General features: G+C 40.8%; 1 protein-coding gene across 1 annotated transcript in view; it reads right to left on the minus strand.

Moving 5' to 3' along the window:
* The window catches only part of tspan15 (tetraspanin 15), a 60,159-nt gene extending 39,519 nt beyond the window's left edge, over nucleotides 1-20,640 (minus strand). Inside the window, exons 1-3 of the mRNA XM_083760127.1 lie at nucleotides 20,498-20,640; nucleotides 9,454-9,639; nucleotides 6,014-6,088 (exon numbers count right to left, since the gene is read on the minus strand). Of these exons, the coding sequence (XP_083616253.1) occupies nucleotides 6,014-6,088; nucleotides 9,454-9,639; nucleotides 20,498-20,596 (360 nt within the window). The 5' untranslated portion in view covers nucleotides 20,597-20,640. The remainder of the gene's footprint in view (nucleotides 1-6,013; nucleotides 6,089-9,453; nucleotides 9,640-20,497) is intronic.
* Between the last annotated feature and the right edge of the window lie 238 nt (nucleotides 20,641-20,878).

Here is a 20,878-nt window from a genome sequence, read left to right on the forward strand (position 1 = left end):
GACAAAAAGTTAATAATTTAATATATCTTATTAAACAGTTCCATCATCTCAGACAGAGTTGAAGATGAAGCAGACAGATAAGACGACATAGCAGTGGTTAAATAACTTCATTCGTGCGGTTACAATTTTGATATGGTTTCCACAACACGTCCATCTTGCAATTAAGGCTCACAGCAAGGCAACAGCAGAGGATGATAGGAGTGATGAAATAGCATACTGCTGCCATTTGTCTGGAAATATTTGTCAACTCCCTTGCCTCATCATTCAAGGTGACCACTGAGCCAGAATATAAAACAGAATCTGTCCACCACACTATGAAAAATAAACATTTGCACAAAGAAACATTCAAGTACATTTGGATAAACCTTTACTCCACTAGCATTTCATGTTCTTTTTTTACATAATTTTTCTCTAAAGTACTCCAATATTGCATTCCTCCAATTTTGAGGCATTAGCACTCATTCTTGAGCTGGACATACAGCCGATTTAGATTCAGCACTATACCCATAGAAAACTTGTCATACATTAACACTATTTGGCTTCTGGGATTTTTGGAAATTTGACCATACTAATGTTCTTCCTACTGAACTAAACTTTTGTTTGTTTCACTTTCAATTGTGAGAGAGGGTATACTCAAATTAGGCTACACCATGTCTTGCAAAATTTAAACAAAGGTATTTTCTGGTACATTGTGCTCTCATATACGGCAATACTATCAATCATTAAATCAGGGAACATAAACACCTAAATAAAACACACCCGCAATTAACATTATTACTTTCAGCTTCACTTATCTGTGTCAGGTAATCAACGCAATCCCAAGAGTCGCATTACACTGGACCCCAGAAGGAAAGAGAAATAAAGGCAGGCCTAAAATGACATGGCGTAGGACAATCGAGAAGGAGCTCCAGCAACAACATCAGAGCTGGGGGACCATAGAGAAGATGGCCAAAGACAGATGCAAGAGGAGGAACTGTGTTGCTGCCCTATGCGCCAGCCGGCGTAATGGGGATAAGTAAGTACGTTTCAGGTAAATGCATTTACCTCAAACAAAGAAAATGGTCCAGTAACCTGATACTGCTCTGGGTGAAATGGTCAGGTATGGCCTTTTTAGATTAAATTAACAATTCAATTAATTCAATTAGGGGTCCACAAATATAATGTATTGCCAACTAAGTGGCCTTTCTGACTTTCTTTACTGCTTTCCAACGAACGTATGATTTCTCACCTTTTTAAGTTGTTTGTTCTTTAGGTTATTCATGATCTGAATGAGAACAAACCTGTTAACTTATTCTGGATTCTAAATAGACCTCGGTGTGATGAGGCATGCGTTTGTATAAACACAATAAACTGCAAACCTCTCTGCTAACCATGTTAGCAGGATGATTGGCTTGTATTGGAGTCAGAAAGGTAACAAGATGACACGCCCCGTTTCTGTTTTCCTCCCAGAATTTTCCCCAGTGAGGGGTGGGAGAGGCTGGACAGCAGACGGCTGGACTTTGAATTTCTCTAACTATAAACTTTCATGACAGCAGACAGCCCAAGTACAAATATAATTTATGAAAAGCTACTACATTGAAGTCTGTTCACAGAAGTTGTTGTAGGCTATGTGGGGATTATCTGACGAGGTACCATTTGAGTGTGCAAAACCTTACATACTGTATACTAAATTGTTTATAGGGTCAATATAAGTAAAATAATATAGCCTTTCTACAGGAGTATCTTCTTATATTTTTCCAAAAAGAATACAAACAGTCAATAGCATATTACAAAGTTATCCCCCTCACTGGTGACAATTCCGGGAGGAAAAACGGGCAAGCACCGGGGCGAGTCATCTGGTATTCGTCAGAAACAGGGAGAGACATACAGTACGCAAGTTAAAAGACATAGCAAAACAAAGAAGACAAATGGCGAGCAGTCAGTGGTGTAAAGTAACTAATTACATTTACTTAAAGGACAACCAAGGTTCATGTTTTAGGTTGTTATTAGAGAAAGTAAAAGATGAATGTTATATTTTGTTTATTTGCCGCTTTATTTTGTTTGAACGATTTTAGCTATTTTTGACATATGGGCTAAATATGTTTTTTAAGTTTTAGTATTACAAAATGTTATAGCGATTTATTTTATTTTATTATTTACTATAATATAGTAAATAATAAAATAAAAGAAATCGCTATATCTACTAGACCCCCAGGAAATTACATCTGGCCACAAAAGATCACAGGATCTACTGAATGTGAAGGGGGTACTAGGGGGCTGCCATACTGCGCTGTAGGCTCAATATGTCAGTTTGTCACCTCCCCCTTCACATTCAGTAGATCCTGTGATCTTTTGTGGCCAAATGTAATTTCCTGGGGTCTAGGACGACTAGTAAATAATACGAATAAAAAAATCGCTATCAAATTTTGTAAAGAAATAAAATGAAAGGAAGCATCAAATGAAAATAACACGCATCTTTTTTTCTCTAATAACAACATGAACCTCCACTACATTTCAGAGGCAAATATTGTACTTTTACTCCACTACAATTATTTGACAACTTTAGTTACTTTGTAGATTTTTTTTTTATTACAAAACATACATTAACTACTTCACTATATGCATTTTGGCCATTTGAAAATAGCCGAATGTGTCGCGTTGCGACAGTGAGTATTTCTACTTTTGGTACTTTAAGTAAATTTTTTATGATACTTTTGCAGTTTGACTCAAGTACATTTAGAATGCTGTACTTTTACTTGTAACGTTAACTTGTAAATTGTATTGTAAATTGTTGAGTAGTTCTACATTGAAATATTGCTACCTTTACTTAAACCACACAGGTAGATAGACTGTAGACAAACAAAATAATGAAATGTATAAACTATAAAGACATGGTGAGAGAGAGACAGAAACAGAAAGGAGAGAGAGAAACAGATGAACAAAGGGAAGTAGATAGCTCCATCTGTAGATATATCATACAAATGTAAATCAACCCTGCTCTTTGAATTCATTAACTCTGAATACATTATACTGTCCCCTGTGCTTTGCCTAAATGGAAAATCAGTTGATAGAAACCATTTGATAAGAAACTGAATTCATGTATGAAAATGCATATGCCAAATGTATTATGCATCATGTTACTGCCTCAATGGGCTTTTATCCTGTTAAATTGTGATAAAATGTCATAACTATTCATGTGCGATTGTGTCGCCAAATTACTCAAATGACTCCTTACTGTCGAAAAACATTATGAGTACCCATGGTCCATCCATTAGTAATGACTAGAATTTTGCGGGCCTGTGGCCCGCTCATCCTAGCGCTTCCTTGATGCAAGGCAAATGGGAAGAAGGCAATAGCGGGAGGGCGATGCGAGTGCTGTACTGTACCCCTTTGTATTGCACTGTACTGTAATGTTGTCCTCTGTACTGTACTGTACTGTACTGTACTGTACTGTACTGTACTGTACTGTACTGTACTGTTATTGTCTCCACCAGGCCGAAGGCATGTGGGGAGAGTATGTTTTGCACTCCGTCCGTCCGTGTGTCCGTCCGTTTGTGTGTCCGTCCGTCCGTCCGTCCGTGTGTCCGTGAGCAGCTAATCTCGGCCACCGTTAACCCGGTCGATGCCACATTTTGCACACACACTCCCTGGATGCCAACGATGAACCTCTGCCCAAAACTTTCCAGAACGGCCTGTTATAGCGCCACCAGGAGGCCGCTTTGTGCAAAACAAGTTTTTGCACAGTACACCTACAGATTTTGTCCAAACATCACGCAAATTGGTACACAGTCTCTCTAGAGCCATTCAACGAAACCGGTCTTTTAGATTTCTCAGACTCCATCCTGATTGGTTAAGATTGGCTTCAAAAGTTCACAGGAGTGCTCAGTTTCAAACAAAATGCTGCAAATCATGAACACATCGCGTGATTTCCGTGAAATTGTGCACCCACATTCCCACTAGGCCGAGGACGAAATGCCACATGAACAATTTCAACTCAGACTCAAGGTGGCGCTATAACTGGCCGAAAAGTGTTTTTACCTCTAACTGCACGGATCTGTGGATAACTTTGTATGCCAACTCCCTAGAGGCCAAGGAAAAACCTTTGCCTGGAATTTTTCACATCTGCTCTTTATAGCGCCACCAGGAGGCCGACATATGTAAAACACATTTTCTATTATTACTCCAAATTCCACGCAAATCGGTATACACTATCTCCATAGTCATGTGATCAACACTGAGCGCCACCATTTCCCATCTTCCATCCTGATTGGCTAAGATTGGCTTCCAAAGCTCACACGATTCGTCCATTTCGAAAAAACGCCACAAATCACAAACACAGTGTGCAATTTCCGTTAAATTATACACGCACATTTTCACTAGGCCGAGGACGAGATGCCACAATTTTTTCCTCAAAATCAGCCTCACGGTGGCGCTATAACAGGCCAATTCCTGTTTTTAGCTATAACTGCATCGATCTGTATACAACTTATGTATGCACACATGGAAAAACATTGTACCTGCATCCCTCCAACACGAACCTCCGGCCCAAATCTTCCTCAACCTGACCTGCCCTGGTGGAGACCTGTGCCGATTGGCACTTTGTCTAGTTAGTGTTGTTATTATTATTGTTGGTTATTATTATTGTCTAACCATTAGACGTGCGATAACATCAACACGGAACAATAGACTAACGACCCTCGGCCATTGAAATGTTAATGCTTAGATGCATGCAGAAGAGGCTACATTTCGCTCCCTCCAGAAAGACTGGAGCGCGCAGAGCGCAGCCACATGCACGTAGACAGCAGACACATACAGTCCTACATGTCACGACCTAGCCCAAACATTTAGATTCTCGTAGTCCCGACCCAAACACGTAAAGTAAACGTGACGTTGTTGTGATTAAACATAATGTGCCACGAAAAATAGCTGTCCAAAATAGCTGTCCATAGATGTCCAAACATGATCGCCTCGTTCGGCCAACAAAATATATCTCCCTCCCTCCACAGAAGCGCAGTGATGCCTGATTTATTCTTCGTCGTACACGTGTTATGCTTGCATGCTGAAAATGGCTGATCGACAAGCTCACAACGTGTTGCGTCCGCAACGCGTTGTGAGCTTGTCGATCAGCTATTTTCAGCACGTGAAAATAAGCAGGCTGTGAGAACTGAGACCCTTCACAATAAAAGCATGCAGCTTTCACAAGTTGGCCCATAATAAAGACAAGGAAAAGGATTAGGTGGCATTTCACATTGCATATGAGCAATTGTGCTGTCATGTGTGTTTTTATTTTATTATATTACTTTTACGTATATATTTACTTTTACTATAATATATATATATTTAATATATATGTATATTTTATATATACACCCCCCCCCCCTTCCCCCCCTAGGTGTTCCCCGAGATTTTTAGGCTATGAAAAGTGTTCCCTGGGACAAAAAAGGTTGGGAAACACTGTATTAGGGTAGCAGGATGACATCAACATGACTGCCTTATTCAGAAATAATAATGGCAATAATAAAGATGGGGAGGCCCTAGCGTTGGAAGAATACCACCTTCAGAGATTCCTACTGTATAAAGCACAACTTATCACAACTGACTGACATCATTTTTTGGATGCGTCTTCTTTAAGGAAACCTCTGTCCACATGCTTCTCCTCAGCGGGTTGACCAATTTATCTCAACTTGCACACAGGCATATGCACAAAATGACAAGGCAAGTTTTTCCTTTTCCCAAAATGTAAGCAGTTTATTATTATCATTTTTGTATCAACACCGCTTTGGCAGTTTTTGGCCTATGCCTATGGGATCTGTCGTCATGGTTACATTACAGCTCTTGGTGCCAATAGCGTTGGCCTGTAGATTGGTTACTCAATTAATGTAAATATATTCTGAAGCTCTTCGTTAACTTTTAACATGGTATTGCTTTCAATTCCACAAAGACAGAAACAAAAGCTTGTAATGAATCCCACACATCATGAAGTCAATCTCTGTAACCAGTCTTTGGATGGAAGAACAGTTGAATGAAAGCCTACCTGGTTGCGGAACACCAATGCAAGGACTCCTCCCAGCAGCTCCAGAATCAGACACACGGTCAGTGTGAACATGAACTACAGTAGGGACCATTGAGAAAACAAATCAGAAAAGGGTTTAATAGAATCATAGAATGCAGAAGACTGAACCAATCATATTCTGGTATCATGTACTGTCTCCAAGAAAAGACGGAAATAGAAGGCCCACTAACTACCTAATAAACGCCGGGGTCTGAGTCCATTTTGCATAATAAACGCCTCATCCAAATTAATGCCAAAATAACGCTTATTAAGTTTAAAAACTTAATAAGCCTCATTTATATTTTGTTTCAGCTTGCAGATCTTCCATTTTCGGCGCGCCACTCATCGTGTCTACAAATAGAGGTCCTCACAAGTATAGCTACACAAGTCCTCCGCGCATCCTAATTGTAATTCAACTCGTGCCGATTGTTATAATTCAAAGTGACATATACTCTGTGAAGTTTCTAGTATCATTGAGTGAATAAATCATGTTTTTCTTTATATGACTGTATTGGATTTGGGGCTCTTATGAATTTTGCCAACATTTATGCGAGGGGCATGGGGGCTCAATTTGTTTCTTAACATCCATAAATGATGAATCCACTGAGAAACATACCTTCGCTCTCCACGGTCACGGAAGTGTCAGAAATAGGTGACCATTTTCCATTTTGTCCATAAATCACTTCCTGTTTCAGATTCCTTTGGGCACCCCCTCTTGGATGTATTAATTAGGGCAACCCATGAGCCAAAATTGTATGCTTCTATGTAGGGATGCACCGAAATTGAAATTCTTGGCCGAAACCGAATACCGAATATAGGAAACAGTTGGCCGAAAACCGAATACCGAATATCCGAATATGATTAATATTATACATCTTTTTTCCTACCATTGCTGTCATGGCCATACCTTAAAGCTACCTGATTTATTTAAAATAAATGATTATGGCAAAACTTAACTTAAATAATAATCACTATTATGAACATTTATTCAGCCCTTTTGAATGCATTAATTGCATACACTATTCGGTGATATATTTTCTGCCTATTCGGGCTGAAACCGAACATTTTCTGAATATTCGGGGGATAACTAGTTAAAATAGTATGTTTATACAGAGTAAGTACAGAATAAATAATCTCTCAATCACCGGGTAATGACTGTGACACAGTCCTGTATCTGAAAGGTCAGAAATGCAGTCCTTGCAACCACAATGTTTCCAGCCAGACAGGTCTAGTCCAGAATGCCACGTAAGCACTATAAATACTTTGTTGTACAACAAATAGCAAAGATTGTTGACCTACAAGCTTGTAGATGTTTGGAACATTTGAAAGATTTAGAAAGCTTTTGCCTATAATGCCATGAGTTTGATTCTACAAATGTTATATTATGGTTATGGCAAAACTTAACTTAATAATAATCACTATTATGGATCCATAAAACATTTATTCAGCTCTTTGAATGCATTAATTGCATACACTATTCGGTGATATATTTTCTGCCTATTTGGGCCGAAACCGAATAGGCCGAAAATGCATATTTAGACATTTTCTGCCGAATATCTTCTGCGGCCGAATATTCGGTGCATCACTACTTCTATGAGATTCTATAGGCTTTTTGAGCAAATCGCCTGTTTAGGTGGCCATTTCTAACTTTGTCCATAATTCACTTCTTGTTTAAGCTTTGTTTTGGGAACCCCACCATATATGGAGATCATATCTCTTTTTTAATAATGTCTTTTTGAGGAGTGCTAGCCCCTCCTATGCCCAGTGTGTGTTCATTCATAGCAATGATTTCATTGGCTGATCACCCCATAGCGATTTGATTGGCTGAGCAAAGTACATATTGAAGATAAAAGTGAGGGCAGAAAAGTGAAGACGGAAAAGTGAGGACACAAATTGTTATTGTCCAGAATGAGATGATGTATGATGTTGTATGATGAGAAGAGCGCTTAACCTCCTTCCAGGAGAAAGTCTCTGGACTGAATTTCCAAAAATCATTGACGTGCTGCCTCAGACGATGGTTCCAGTCACCAAGTATGTACAGCTCTCCATTGTAGGTAAAGGCTGAATGACCATTATGTCCATCTGGAAGAGGACGCGTAGAAGCTATGTTTAGCCAGTGGTTGGTCTCTGTGTCGAACACCCTGATGTTGTAGTTGTACTCACCATCCTCGTCCCCTTGGCCCCCAAATACAAACATGCGTGACCCGATGATGGTTGCAGAGTGATGTGCTGAAGCAGGTGGTGCAGTGTCTCTGGTGTTAATTGAAGACCAGACCATCGTGGCGTGGTCCAACTTGTGCATGGCATTACTAGTCAGATGGATAAACATGACCAAGGATAAACATGACCTTCCCCGAGACACAGGTTGAGTGGCCGTACCATCCCCTCTGGAACAGTCCCAGAAATCCTCGGCTTGAACCATGTGCGAGTGTCCACATCAAATGCATGAAGCACGTTGTTGCAAATCTCATTATTCATATCCAATGGCACGGTGTTGAAGACATACACGTTGGCGTGAATCTCTGGAGCTTCACTATAACCTCCAAACGAGTACACCTCGTGACCCACAGACACTGCAGTCTGAAAACCGCCCTCATTTAGTGCTACTCTCAGATCAACTGTCCAGTGCATCGCACTCATCAACTGACCTGTAATGAAAAGCTCTTAAAGAATGCCTGTCCCTGTACCGCTTCACGCTCGCAGCTCCCAAGTTGTCCAGGTATGCGACTCCGCTTGACCTTCATTATACTGTGTCGGCATGACGACGTTAGACTCAAAACGAGTCAGTGGGTTCCATACGTGGAGCTCTAAGTCGATCACTGCTCATTACGGAGTTTTGGGATAAAAATGATGTCCTAATATGGAGTCCGTGAGGTTGCTCACTGACCTCATGAGCAACTCCTCCGATTTTGAAGTTTATATGCTGTGCGATCTTCCTGCTCCTACCCATGTCTAGATCTTTATGGTCTCCTACCCATGTCTAGATCTTTATGGTCTCCTACCCATGCCTCTGGCAAAAGTGTTCATAAACGTGTCCACAAATCAGCTACCCTGGAATCTTATCTTAAAGGCCTGAAAACATTCTTATTTCAGAAGGCCTTTTTGTGTTGAACTGTTGTGTTAGCGATGTCAGCAATGTCCTTTTTGGGCATGATTTCTTTTTTAATACCGGTATTAACCACTTGACTTGCCGTGTTATGAGCTTGGACTGGAGATGAGCTAGAGACATTTTGTATTTAAAGCGATCAGTCCGACGATTATCGAGATATGTGAACTATACAGACACACACAGACAGACGGACGGACAGACAGATATTGTGCATTTTTAGTATGATTGGTGAAACATTAGAAATATTTGAATGGCTTGGAATTCAGCAAGATATTGTGGGATATAAAATAACCAAAACAGAGGATAAACTCACCACTTTCAATAGAGTAAGATTATCCCTGAGTGCAGCCAGAACTCCTATGAAGGACACGATGAACATGACGATTCCCAGCACGATCAAGATGATAGCCGGGGCCAGAAACACTCCCTGTAACTCCCTGTAGCGTTGCCTCTCCACCTCAGCATAGATCCCTATAGCCAGGATGAAGCCACCGATCAGCTGCAATGTGAACATTTTAAGATGCTGGTTAATTCTTTTTGTTAAAATGCACTCAGATACAGTATATGAACGAATTAGAGGTGCTCCGAACATGTTTTTTGGGACCGATCCCGATCACAGACTGTTTTTACTACGATCGGTCGATACCGATCTTCTGCGTAAGGGTAACATTTGAATATTTCCAAAATGATTATGTCAAAACTCACGTCAAAACTGTTCCTGTGTGTGGGGGGAGGAAGGGAGAATTGTTTAGGCCTCTCAGAAAGATGCAAAACGAGTCCTGTATCTGAAAGGTCAGAAATGCAGTCCTTGCAACCACAATGTTTCCAGCCAGACAGGTCCAGGGGAGGAAGGGAGAATTGTTTAGGCCTCTCAGAAAGATGCAAAACGATATTATACTATATCTCTGATTGACTTTTCTAGTCACTTACATGGTATAAAAGATTGGTTTCTCCAGATCGGGTAAATTGCCGATCATCGATCGAGTCATTTGGAGTGAACATTCGACCGGAGCACCTCTAGAACAAATCTCTAGTCTATATAGTGGAAAACTGTAATATTCAGAAAGATGTGACAACTGGAAATCAAGGATTATTAGTATATTATTATAAAGATCATATGGTTCATTTTGCAATCTGCCCAATAGATTATGAAAAATATGTTGTGTCCAAACCTGACATTTTGGCCAGAAGGTGGCTCTCAAAGTCGTATCGACTGATTTATAATTTTATATACACAGTATGCGAGTCCACCTGTCTGTTTGAGTCTGTCTCGGTTTTATATTTATCTCTGTGAGTCCATCGTTAATCTAATTATTCTTGTATTTGGAGGTGGATATTTGAGAGATTTTGTTCTATGATAAATGTAATTATGGCAGCTGCATGAACCAAGAAGAATAATATCCATTGCCCGATTCATTTCTGAGAATTGGGTAGACGCTGTCCCATTGTGGGTCCTTTGGGATTACATTTAATGACTAAATCAGAAAGATATATTACAAGAAAATGCAAGGGATCATTCGCTTTATCCTTCCCCCCCCTCTGCCACTCAGGTGGAAGAGCGCATCACCGCATGCCTGGCTGACATCTCACAGTGGATGTCCTCCAACCACCTCAAACTGAACCCAGACAAGACTGAGCTTCTCTTCTTCCCAGCTAAGTCCTGCCCTATGCGGCAGCTAACTATTTCCATAGACAACGCCCTGGTAACGTCTGTCCCAACAGCCAGGAATCTTGGTGTTGTCCTGGACAGTCAGCTCTCGTTCAAAACCCACATCACAGCTGTCACTCGATCCTGTAGGTTCACACTCTATAACATACGACGAATTAGACCGTTCCTCACCCAGCTCCTAATCCAGACAACAGTCTTGTCAAAACTCGACTATTGTAACTCCCTCCTTACTGGCCTACCAGCATGTGCACTTAAGCCTCTCCAGCTGATCCAAAATGCCGCAGCTCTCTTGGTCTTCAACCAGCCAAAATTCTCACATGTCTCCCCCTGCTCCGCTCCCTCCACTGGCTCCCGGTCGCTGCCCGCACAGAATACAAAACTCTGATGCTGGCATTCAAAGCAACCAAAGGTATGGCTCCCCCATATCTTGCAAGTATGATCGAACCCTACAAACCCTCCCGCGCACTCAGATCAGCCAACGCAGGGAAGCTGGAAGTACCCTCACTAAAAACGCTGGGACAACGCTCCACACGTCCCAAACTCTTCTCCCAGCACTATAATTGCATTGTATGTAGTCATAGCACGTCATAGTACATATGTATAGCATAGTAGTATAGATGTATAGTTTATATGTATAGCTTCATTATATAGATATTCCACTGTTACTTTCTTAGCTTACGCATGTTTCTTGATAAATGTTTTTATGTGATGTATTCCCATGCTTTTTTGTTCTTGCTTAATGTATGTTGCTCTGGATTAAGAGCGTCTGCTAAATGCCTAAATTGTAAATTGCTTTGATGGTGCAGACATTAAAAGACAATTGGATAATTTACAAATAGATCTTTAATGAATTGTTCTAGAGAAGGAGGCCTTAAACATCAAGCAGCCATAATCTGTTAGCCTGGACAAGAAAACATGGGTGGGTGAGTGAGTTAGTGAGTGACAAACAAAACGCATACGACATAAATTGACATATATACCTGTACATATATTCTATCTTCCACACCACACTGTACCAATAAAAGCAGGACATAATTACTTTAAATTCTGACTTTGACCGTACTCTGACCTGCAGTAAAGGTCACAGAATGACCACTGTTATCGACTATCATGAAAACAGCGTTGCTCTGATCAGCATGCTAGCCAGTTGATAATAAATGCAGAGGCAGCTTGCATGGCGATGTACAGTGAAAGCATGCTGCTAGGCTACAGTATGGCACGCCCGCACGCAAGCGTCGCACGCACACACGCACTCACGCACGCACAACGTCCTTAAGTCTGACATTACAACTCAAATGCGCACGCACACAGATATTGACTCATTTCACACTTAATAAGCTTCCTTTAATGACTATAAGACCATTTCAAACTGTCGGTCACAGCCAGGGTTTTTGGTTCTCCACATGAAAAATGAAAGCTACCACCGTTTAATGAGCCGGTAGTGGATAGGTCGGTGACATGTATGTTTTATCGCCTTATCAAAAGAACTGCGATACATTTTTATGATCTTGGGTCCTACTAGTACTTTTACCAAACCCTCGGTCACACGGTGAGTCAGATCTCATGTCGAATATCTGAGATATCGCTCAGATCTCAATACTTTGAATCCAACCAAATCCAATCCAAATCCAAAATAGTCTTCAGTAGGTCTAACAAATGTTAAAAGCAACCACAATCAGTTAGTTACAGGTACTACTGTACAGTAAACCCTACTGGAGGAAACTTAAGGAAACAATTTATAATAAAGTGCTGGTAATAAGCATTAATAAACAGTTAATAAGGCACTTATAAGTGCTTATAATATTATTTAATAATACGCTTTTTATTAGTATATAATAGCATTGTAATCGTGTTTGTTAGATTATAAGACATATATAAGCACATGTAAGACAACAATATACATATATTATTGCTATTTTAATGGAATTAGGTGCATCTATTCTATGTGGGGGGGGGGGTTCTATCTATCTTTGAAAAAATAGAGGGATATTTGCAGGATATTTGCATGGAATTAGAGACGGGGAGGCGGAGGGGCGGGGGTGCCCTGCCGCGAATAGTGTAGAAACGACGAATCTTGTATTATTTGATGGCCATCCTGCCCTGGCATTTGTGCCCTCACATGACATGACAAAATCTAGTAGTGGCAAAAGGTGTGTCCAATTGTAATCAATCAGAATGGATTCAGAAAATGATTACAGATAGATCTTGATGGATCACATTACTACAGAGATCAGGCGGACCAGAAATAAGGAAATGAAGAAGGAAGGGAAGGAATGAAGAGAGGAACACTGAGTTAGGAGTTGTGTTTAGATTCCACCATGGTGTGTGTCTTTCCTTACATGTCCTGGCTTGCTTTCAGTTATGCTACTAGCCACTGGCTGTCTGCCAGCCCACCCCAAAGACACTTCCATTCAACAAGAGGAGCGCACTCCAAACCATTTACTTTTCCTTTTTAAACAGAGCGACTAAAAATCTTAGTCTCTACAAGAGAATAAGTCAACAGTCGTGAGTTACAATCATAACAAGTACCATTGTTGATCGTTCGTTAATGTATACACAAATCTTAACTAGAATGCCAGAGATAATCATACCAGGGATAATCGGAATAACACAGACAATTCTGTTTTAGGGTCCATTTTCTCTTCAGACTGCAGATGCTTCTTAGTGAAAGTACGGGTGATTAGGCCAAGGTTATGTTATTACAAGACCCTGCGCTCACTCAAGGCCCCACTTAGCACTGTTAATGTACTGTTAATGAGTAGATGCTACATACTGTAGGCATGAAGGGCTGACATTGAAAAGTAGCTCTGAACCATCTAGTAGTCCTACAGTACTAGGCCAGAAAGGAACAGGGAGTCAGGGACTAGGTTGCTTCACCTCAAAGAGACAATTGTGACACATTGTTTAATTCAGTGGTTCCCAAACTTTTTCATGTCAAGGACCCCCAAATTGACATTAATTAGCCCATGGACCCCCATTAAAAAATATATGCCAGGGACCCCCATAAGAGAAGATCTTTACGGCTCTAGCAGTGATTCTCAAACCGTTTAATTCCAAGGATCCCCAGAACCACTGTTTTAATTCATAAGTACATACTTTTTTACCAGCTGCTATGCGATAGCAAACTGAGTCTTTTGTGTGCGTGCGTGCGTGCGTGTGTTTGTGTGTGCGTGTGCGTCTTTTGGGTTTCACTCCAAAGCCATGAGAACTTAGGTCACATTCATACCAGAGAGCTTTGCTGCGATTAAAACGAATTCTGCTGCGCATTTTCAGAAAGTGCACTTCGTTTGGCAGGTGTGAAGGCTCATTCGAATCGTAATGCGTATCAAAGAACCGCATTATACTCCGAGCAAAAACGGGGGTTTCGCTTCGCTTCCAATCGCAGTTGATTACGATTCGGTGCAGGTGTGAATGCAATCCGCAGTAAATAAAGGAAATGAAGCAAACAATGTAGCGGGTGAGGAGCTGAACACAGTTGGAGACGGAGAAAGCATATTTTACGCAGCGCAAAGATGTCCCGTTACCGTGGATAGACGTGGTCGAATGAGGAGACTGAAGCCCTGATCGAAATGAGGACGAGTACATTAATCAATTGCTTAAGAAAACACAAACACTGCAGTGCAGTGTAATAGTATTATAGCCTACAGAATATTCTGTCTGTCTGTGCGTGCCGTAAACATGGAGTGCTGTCACTGTGTGGGGAATAGTGGGGAGTAGGAACTTTCATCTCAATAAACGTGTAAACATTTTGCGCTGCTGTCTGTTATATCAGTGCGCTCAGCGCTGTGCCTGCATGCCCAAAAGAACAGTGTGTGGCACTGTGGCTGCGTGCGTATAGTGAGAGAGAGAGAGATAGAGAGGGGTCCAGTCCCAGACGGCACGACACATGCATGTTATGAGTATAATTTTATCACAATAGATTTCACTGTGTTGTAGGCTGTGTTGTAGGCTAGGTTTATGAATGGAACACATTGATAAAGGTCCCCCCTGCTGCGTTTCCAATTGCTACGGATGACAGTGTGAAGGCAAACCGCAGCAAATTAAATATGCAAGAATCCCAAAATCTCCGCCCATACGCATGAGTCTACCGAAGTATTAGGTGAGAATGTGACCTTAGTGGCTGCATACAGTACAAGAGGAAATTGGGAACTTCGTTGTGAACTTTGTATTTCTTGTTCTAATATGAAACCAGCAGACATTTCTATGTATGTGCGCACCGCAAATATGCCCCGCCTTAGAGAATTTTGGTTCCTACCTAGACTACTGCGCTGAAACTGACACAGAGGCAGTTATAGCGGACCCCAGCAGATAATAACAATGCAGCTGGTAATTAATTAATTTAATCAATTCTTGTTAAATATATAATTACCAGAAAGACGCCCTGAGGGTGGGGTCGAGCTGAAACAACAGAGCTTCTTAATACGGCACAGTTGAGAAGCAGGAGTTAAACTGTATTAATCAGATCTTCATATATGGAGCATATCTTGAGTGTTTGATGAGGTCAGATCAACATATGGAATGTCAGAACAGGTCAGCTCCATATGGAGATCTAAGGGTGGCAGCTGGGGCAGTGTCTTGAGTGTACAGAGTATAATGAGGTCAGATCAACATATGGAATGAATTCTGTATTGGCCATATATGGAGCGTGTCACGAGGTGTGCCTGACGGACTGACTGGCAGGTTTTAGCGTGACTGACTGACAGGTTTAGTTTTGTTTTCATAGTAGGACCAGACCATATGCCCGCTAGTTCAAAACTACAGATCCATGTGATTGTCATGTGGGAAAAAAAAGGTAATTCACCAATGAAAATAAAATGACATGGATTATCTAACTCTAAGCTCCAAGACACTTTACTGAGTTACTGCATTATGTCATACATACTAAGTCAAATCAGGGCAATAAAAGATATACTGTAACAGTCTAACAGAAACGGATATGGCTGCAGCTAACCTTTACCAACTTTGTATTATTGTCTGGCTAGTGGCTATACCAATCTGGTTCATTGATTAGGCTGATCATATTCATCTTTATTTCAGACTCGGGGTCCATATCACATACTAAATGACATAACACACGATACATAATAAAACAACGTATGAACTATGAAGACTACCGATACATTTATTGAATGATAATTTTCCTTCAGTATCCTGTGTAAATAAGAAACTGTCAATTAATAATAATGTACATTTCTGACATGTTACAGTAGGTCTTGATAGCGTATTGGTATTTGACACAAGCCTACAGTAATTATCCTTCCCAGTCATATATCTATCCACATATATAGACCAGTGTTTATCAAAGATTCGGTTATCATTTAGATCCTGATTATAATGTCAAAAACATGTCCAAGTCACCAGTATGCTGAATAACCCACGATGGACATGAGGTATGCAACCAATGGATATGGTATATTTTACATGAAAGTTAACTGTAAGCATAACTAATAACTGGAAAACCAGACTGGGGTCATGAGAAAAACAATTTCAAACATCTTGGTAGAGAAGACTTCAAGAGCTATACAGTTTGTTGCTGTATAGCTGGTTCTGTGACTGGCAGCATGTTACACAGCACAACAGGAAAGGGCCCTGGATGGAGTAGTCTACACATTACACAATAATTCAATTAATGAACTATAGGTGTCACATGGGACGGACCACATCAGAAATGTGAACCTCTATGGGGACCTACAACAGGTGACAGGTCACAGTCTCAGACAAAGTCATAGAGAGAAGGATGAGGCTGGCACTAGGGATGCTCCGATCAGGTTTTTTGGGACCGATCCGATCACCGATCTCTTGATTGGCCGATACCGATCTTGTGCGAATGGGGAAGATTTGAATATTTCCAAAATTATTATATGTCAAAACCCACTTCAAAACTGTTCCTGTGTGTGGGGAGGAATGGGAGAATGTTTAGGCCTGTCACAAAGACAAATTAGTAAATTGACTCTATGGGAGGCAACCCAGGGGAGAGCCAGGACGGGCAAGAAGCACACCACCTACGTAGATGCACTGCGGCTAAAAGGTTCAAAATAATGAAATTCAACTTGCCATGGCAATAATTATGAGAAGTAAAGTATAATGACACAGGAAGGAAGGGAGTAGAATGTTTGACTGGGCAATTTCTAAGTCTTGGGTTAGGCCTAGAGTCAATTTATCTCCCAGACTCCCACCAAGTTTATTTTTATCTACGCCAGGCAGATAGGCCAGAAGACAAAGAATACGATCTTGAGCCGTAGGTCTGAATTTTTATTAATGGTTTTCCTGTATTCCTTGCATCATAACAACTTTTATTTAGCATTTTCTGCAAAAGACACTTCTTGCTATACTACTCAATTTTGTCCATCCCGAATGGAATGGACAAAAAACACACAAATGCTTCAAATGTTTGTTGCATAAACATACAGTGGAATCACATGAGAAGCCACTATACAGCGCATACCAAAACCACTTTCACTTCTGTCCAGAACCACAAATGCAAAAAGTTGTCATAGAAACGCCATCCTTGTCATAGAAACCTGTGGTGCACATGTAATGAATAAATTGAGATTGAGCTGTTAATTAAAATAAATGATACAAAATAATAATAAATTATACACCTTCCATTTACCAACTAAAATATTACACCTTAATGAGTAGCCTAGCTCTAGCCTAAGGACACTTTTGGTGCTTAGCCTCAAGGTAGACGCCTCCTTCGGCTCTGCAGGGCGTCTGCCCCAGAGTCTGCCCCTATGTGCGTCGTAGAAGGGGACGTTTGATATGCCAATCAGAGGCAATGTAAATGTTTGTTTTCTCATGCCAATAAAGTTCATGTGAATTGATTTGATAAGTCCCAGAAAAGACCAAAGGTGTGATTGGCCACTACTCACTTTGAGTCATGGCAGCGTTCCTTTCGCATCCCCGCATGACTTCGGCCCTCCCTGCGATACAGGTCGCTCCAATGAACATGAAGATGCCAATGAGGCATCTATTTTCTTTTATATCTATGCTTAGCCTTCCCATGGGAAAACACAGGATGCACCGTGGGGTTGTTTACATCCTCAGTAGCTAGCCCTAATGTTAGCATCCTGTTCTGGAACATGAAGGGAAATTGTGGGACATGTAGTCAGAATATAATGGAGCCAGATTAGATAATATCAGCTATGGAGAGACTGAGAGTGTGATAGTGATCCTGTATACCAGGGACCTTTGTCAGTAACATGGTAAGGAAACTGATCTACCAAAAATAAATTAGAAGTGAGATTCTAAAGTATCTGGGCTATGAAAAGTTGTACAGTTCAGTTCTGATGAAGCATCTTGCATGGTGTCATAGACCATTTAGCTCTTCATTCGGGTCTCTGCTAATTCCCATCTCAAATAAATTCTCCTGTCCCCCCAACCATTTCACATCCATCCTCCTCTATTTAATTCCAAAAATGTCAGGCATTTCACAAATGCCTGAAGCCTATAGTTTTCATTGTTGTAATGATGCTCAATAATAGACTTAGCCTGACACTGAATTTTCATTTTGTTTCACTTCATTTTCTTCCTAATGTGCGTGGCTAGCGATTAAGGGCTGGAGCTAGGCAACAATAGACCATCTATCTGCCCAAATATAGAATCTCTGCTATCTATGCGCTCTGTGAGAAGAGATTCAGCTCTATGAATGCATAGTGAAAAATATTGGTTTCATACAAGTGATAAGGTTTGTGATTAGATTTTAAAATGAAAATGTGTTAAGACTGACTGAGGCATATATATTACCAAAATAAATTGCATTTGACTTATTAAAACAAGACATACCCAACCCCCCCCCCCCCCCCGCCCGTATTGTAGTGATGGGAGGTCAGAGGGTTCGAGTTGTCTGATCTGATGCTAAGTGCCCTTCTGCTTTCATAGAAGTGATGTGTCGAACAGCAATACTTTGACTAAAAAACTCATTACAGTGTTTGACACTGACAATGAGATAAGTTATATTTTTGTGATATTTGGGCTTTTTCTTTTGTTTTGCAACCTGACTGAGAACTCTCTGTCAACAAAGGGCATTTCACCTCAGCATTAATTGTAACATAAATAAATATTTATCAGAAAGGGAGGGTGATGAGATAAAGTAGACCTTTAACCCTCTAAGACCCAGCGTTGCTTTTTAGCAACAATTTTATTTAATTTCATTACTAAATTATTATAATTATTTTCTGTTCTTTTTTCACCTAAACGTCATCAGTGATGTTCATTGCAATGCCATTTCAATGCCATTGGTCATGATATTTGCATATAAATACCCCCCACAGAGGCTGAAATTCACACAAATTAAAAATGTCTGGACTCTGTGCGATTTTGAACATTTTTTTAACCTAAGACTTTTTACCTTTACCCTAATAAAAGTAGGTAGAATAATTGTAATATATGTTTTTTTGTCATCATTTATGTCTAGAACATGTTTTATTCATTCTTGTGAAAGATATCCCCCAAATGTGAAATATTAATTTATTATATTATTATATAATTATTATATAATTATTATACATTTTCCATCAAACTTTATTTTTTTATTTTTTTTAACATATGTTTTAGTGTCAGTCCTAGTAGTACAAAGTAGTAGTAAGGTTGAAATCTATTTTTTGCAAGTAGAAATTAATGCGGGTGTTAGAGGGTTAAAGCATTTACCATTACTTATAAGAGTGTGCACCCTAGCTGTGCTTAGCATATAGTGTCTGAAAAAAGTAAAGACACGTCAGAGCTCTGCAGGACAGACACCTCTGGCCTGTGCTTCAAGGGGTGCCCCGACCAACGGACTGATATGGATCGGATAATAGATTTGTGATATAGTATAGATACAAGTCGTATCTGCTTTTATCCATGTTCACTTGCTGTTCATATTCATATCACGTGGACCCATTCATTTTGGGATATGTATCCTGGTAATCATTAAAATATGCCATTCCTTAAGGTCCCATGAGTTATGTACACAGTCTGTTTATTGGACTTTAGATAACCTTTGAACCAATACCGACGCAACAAGGGGGACAGCTGTTTTGCTTTTCGGTTTCAACGTGACGAAACTAATAGTGTGGAGCCGCAAAAAAAAACCTGTTTGTATTTCTGTCCCTCCCTATGTGTTGACAGTGCATACAGGCAAGCACAAGTTACAGGTATAGTATAGGAGTCCACTGCAGAGGGTGTGTCACTGTGGCTGTTGCAAGATAAACCCACACACACTCACACATGTCTGTAGTGTCAAAAAACAGTCTAAAAGAAAAATAAATATCAGTCGTCTATCTAGGGCACACTTCAAACAATAGGCCTACCTGTCGATACACACACACACGTGCACACACACACACACACACACACACACACACACACACACACACACGGTTCCTTATCTGGACTGGACAGTACAGTATCTCTCTCTCTCTCTCTCTCGCACGAGTTCTCAAAATAGCCTCTCTCGCTCGACTTTGGTCTACAAATACTGCCTACAACAAAATAAATAATGCCGCAGTCACGCAGTAGTGGAACGCACACACATAGTCGCACATACTGTACGTGTGGCTGTACTGTATAACACGCCCCAGCCAGTCTATCTGACTGTCCCATTGCCGCGGCTCGCCCGGCCGGCTGGAAAACGCAACTTGTGGCTGGCTGCGTCTCTCTCTCTGTGTAAATAAAGAGCTGTTTAAACACCGTTTAACTCTATACTCACCCACCAGCCGATGCCGTATCCAAAAAGGGTGAATTTGAGGAAGACGTAGGAGCATCGCTGGCAGTATCGCACGTCCTTGTCGTCACTGTTGTGGGCCATTGTGTTGTTTTGTTTTGTGCTGACTGACTGACCACCATCCACTTCACTTCGGCAGCGGTTATACTGTTGAGTTGACAGTGACACCGTCACTCTACTTCCGCGTTGTCATCGACCCAACAGCGGCGGCATGCTGCACACACCTGCTCTATATGTGGCTGATGGCGCTGTCATCACAGCTGGCTTGGCATAATTATGGTTGCATGGTGAATCATGAAACTGCTATTTAATTATAATGCAAGACCGCGTGAGTGCGTGCGTGCGTGCGTGCGTGCGTGGACAGAC

This window comes from Protomyctophum parallelum (assembly GCF_964188405.1).
Source record: "Protomyctophum parallelum genome assembly, chromosome: 2".
NCBI classification, from domain to species: domain Eukaryota; kingdom Metazoa; phylum Chordata; class Actinopteri; order Myctophiformes; family Myctophidae; genus Protomyctophum; species Protomyctophum parallelum.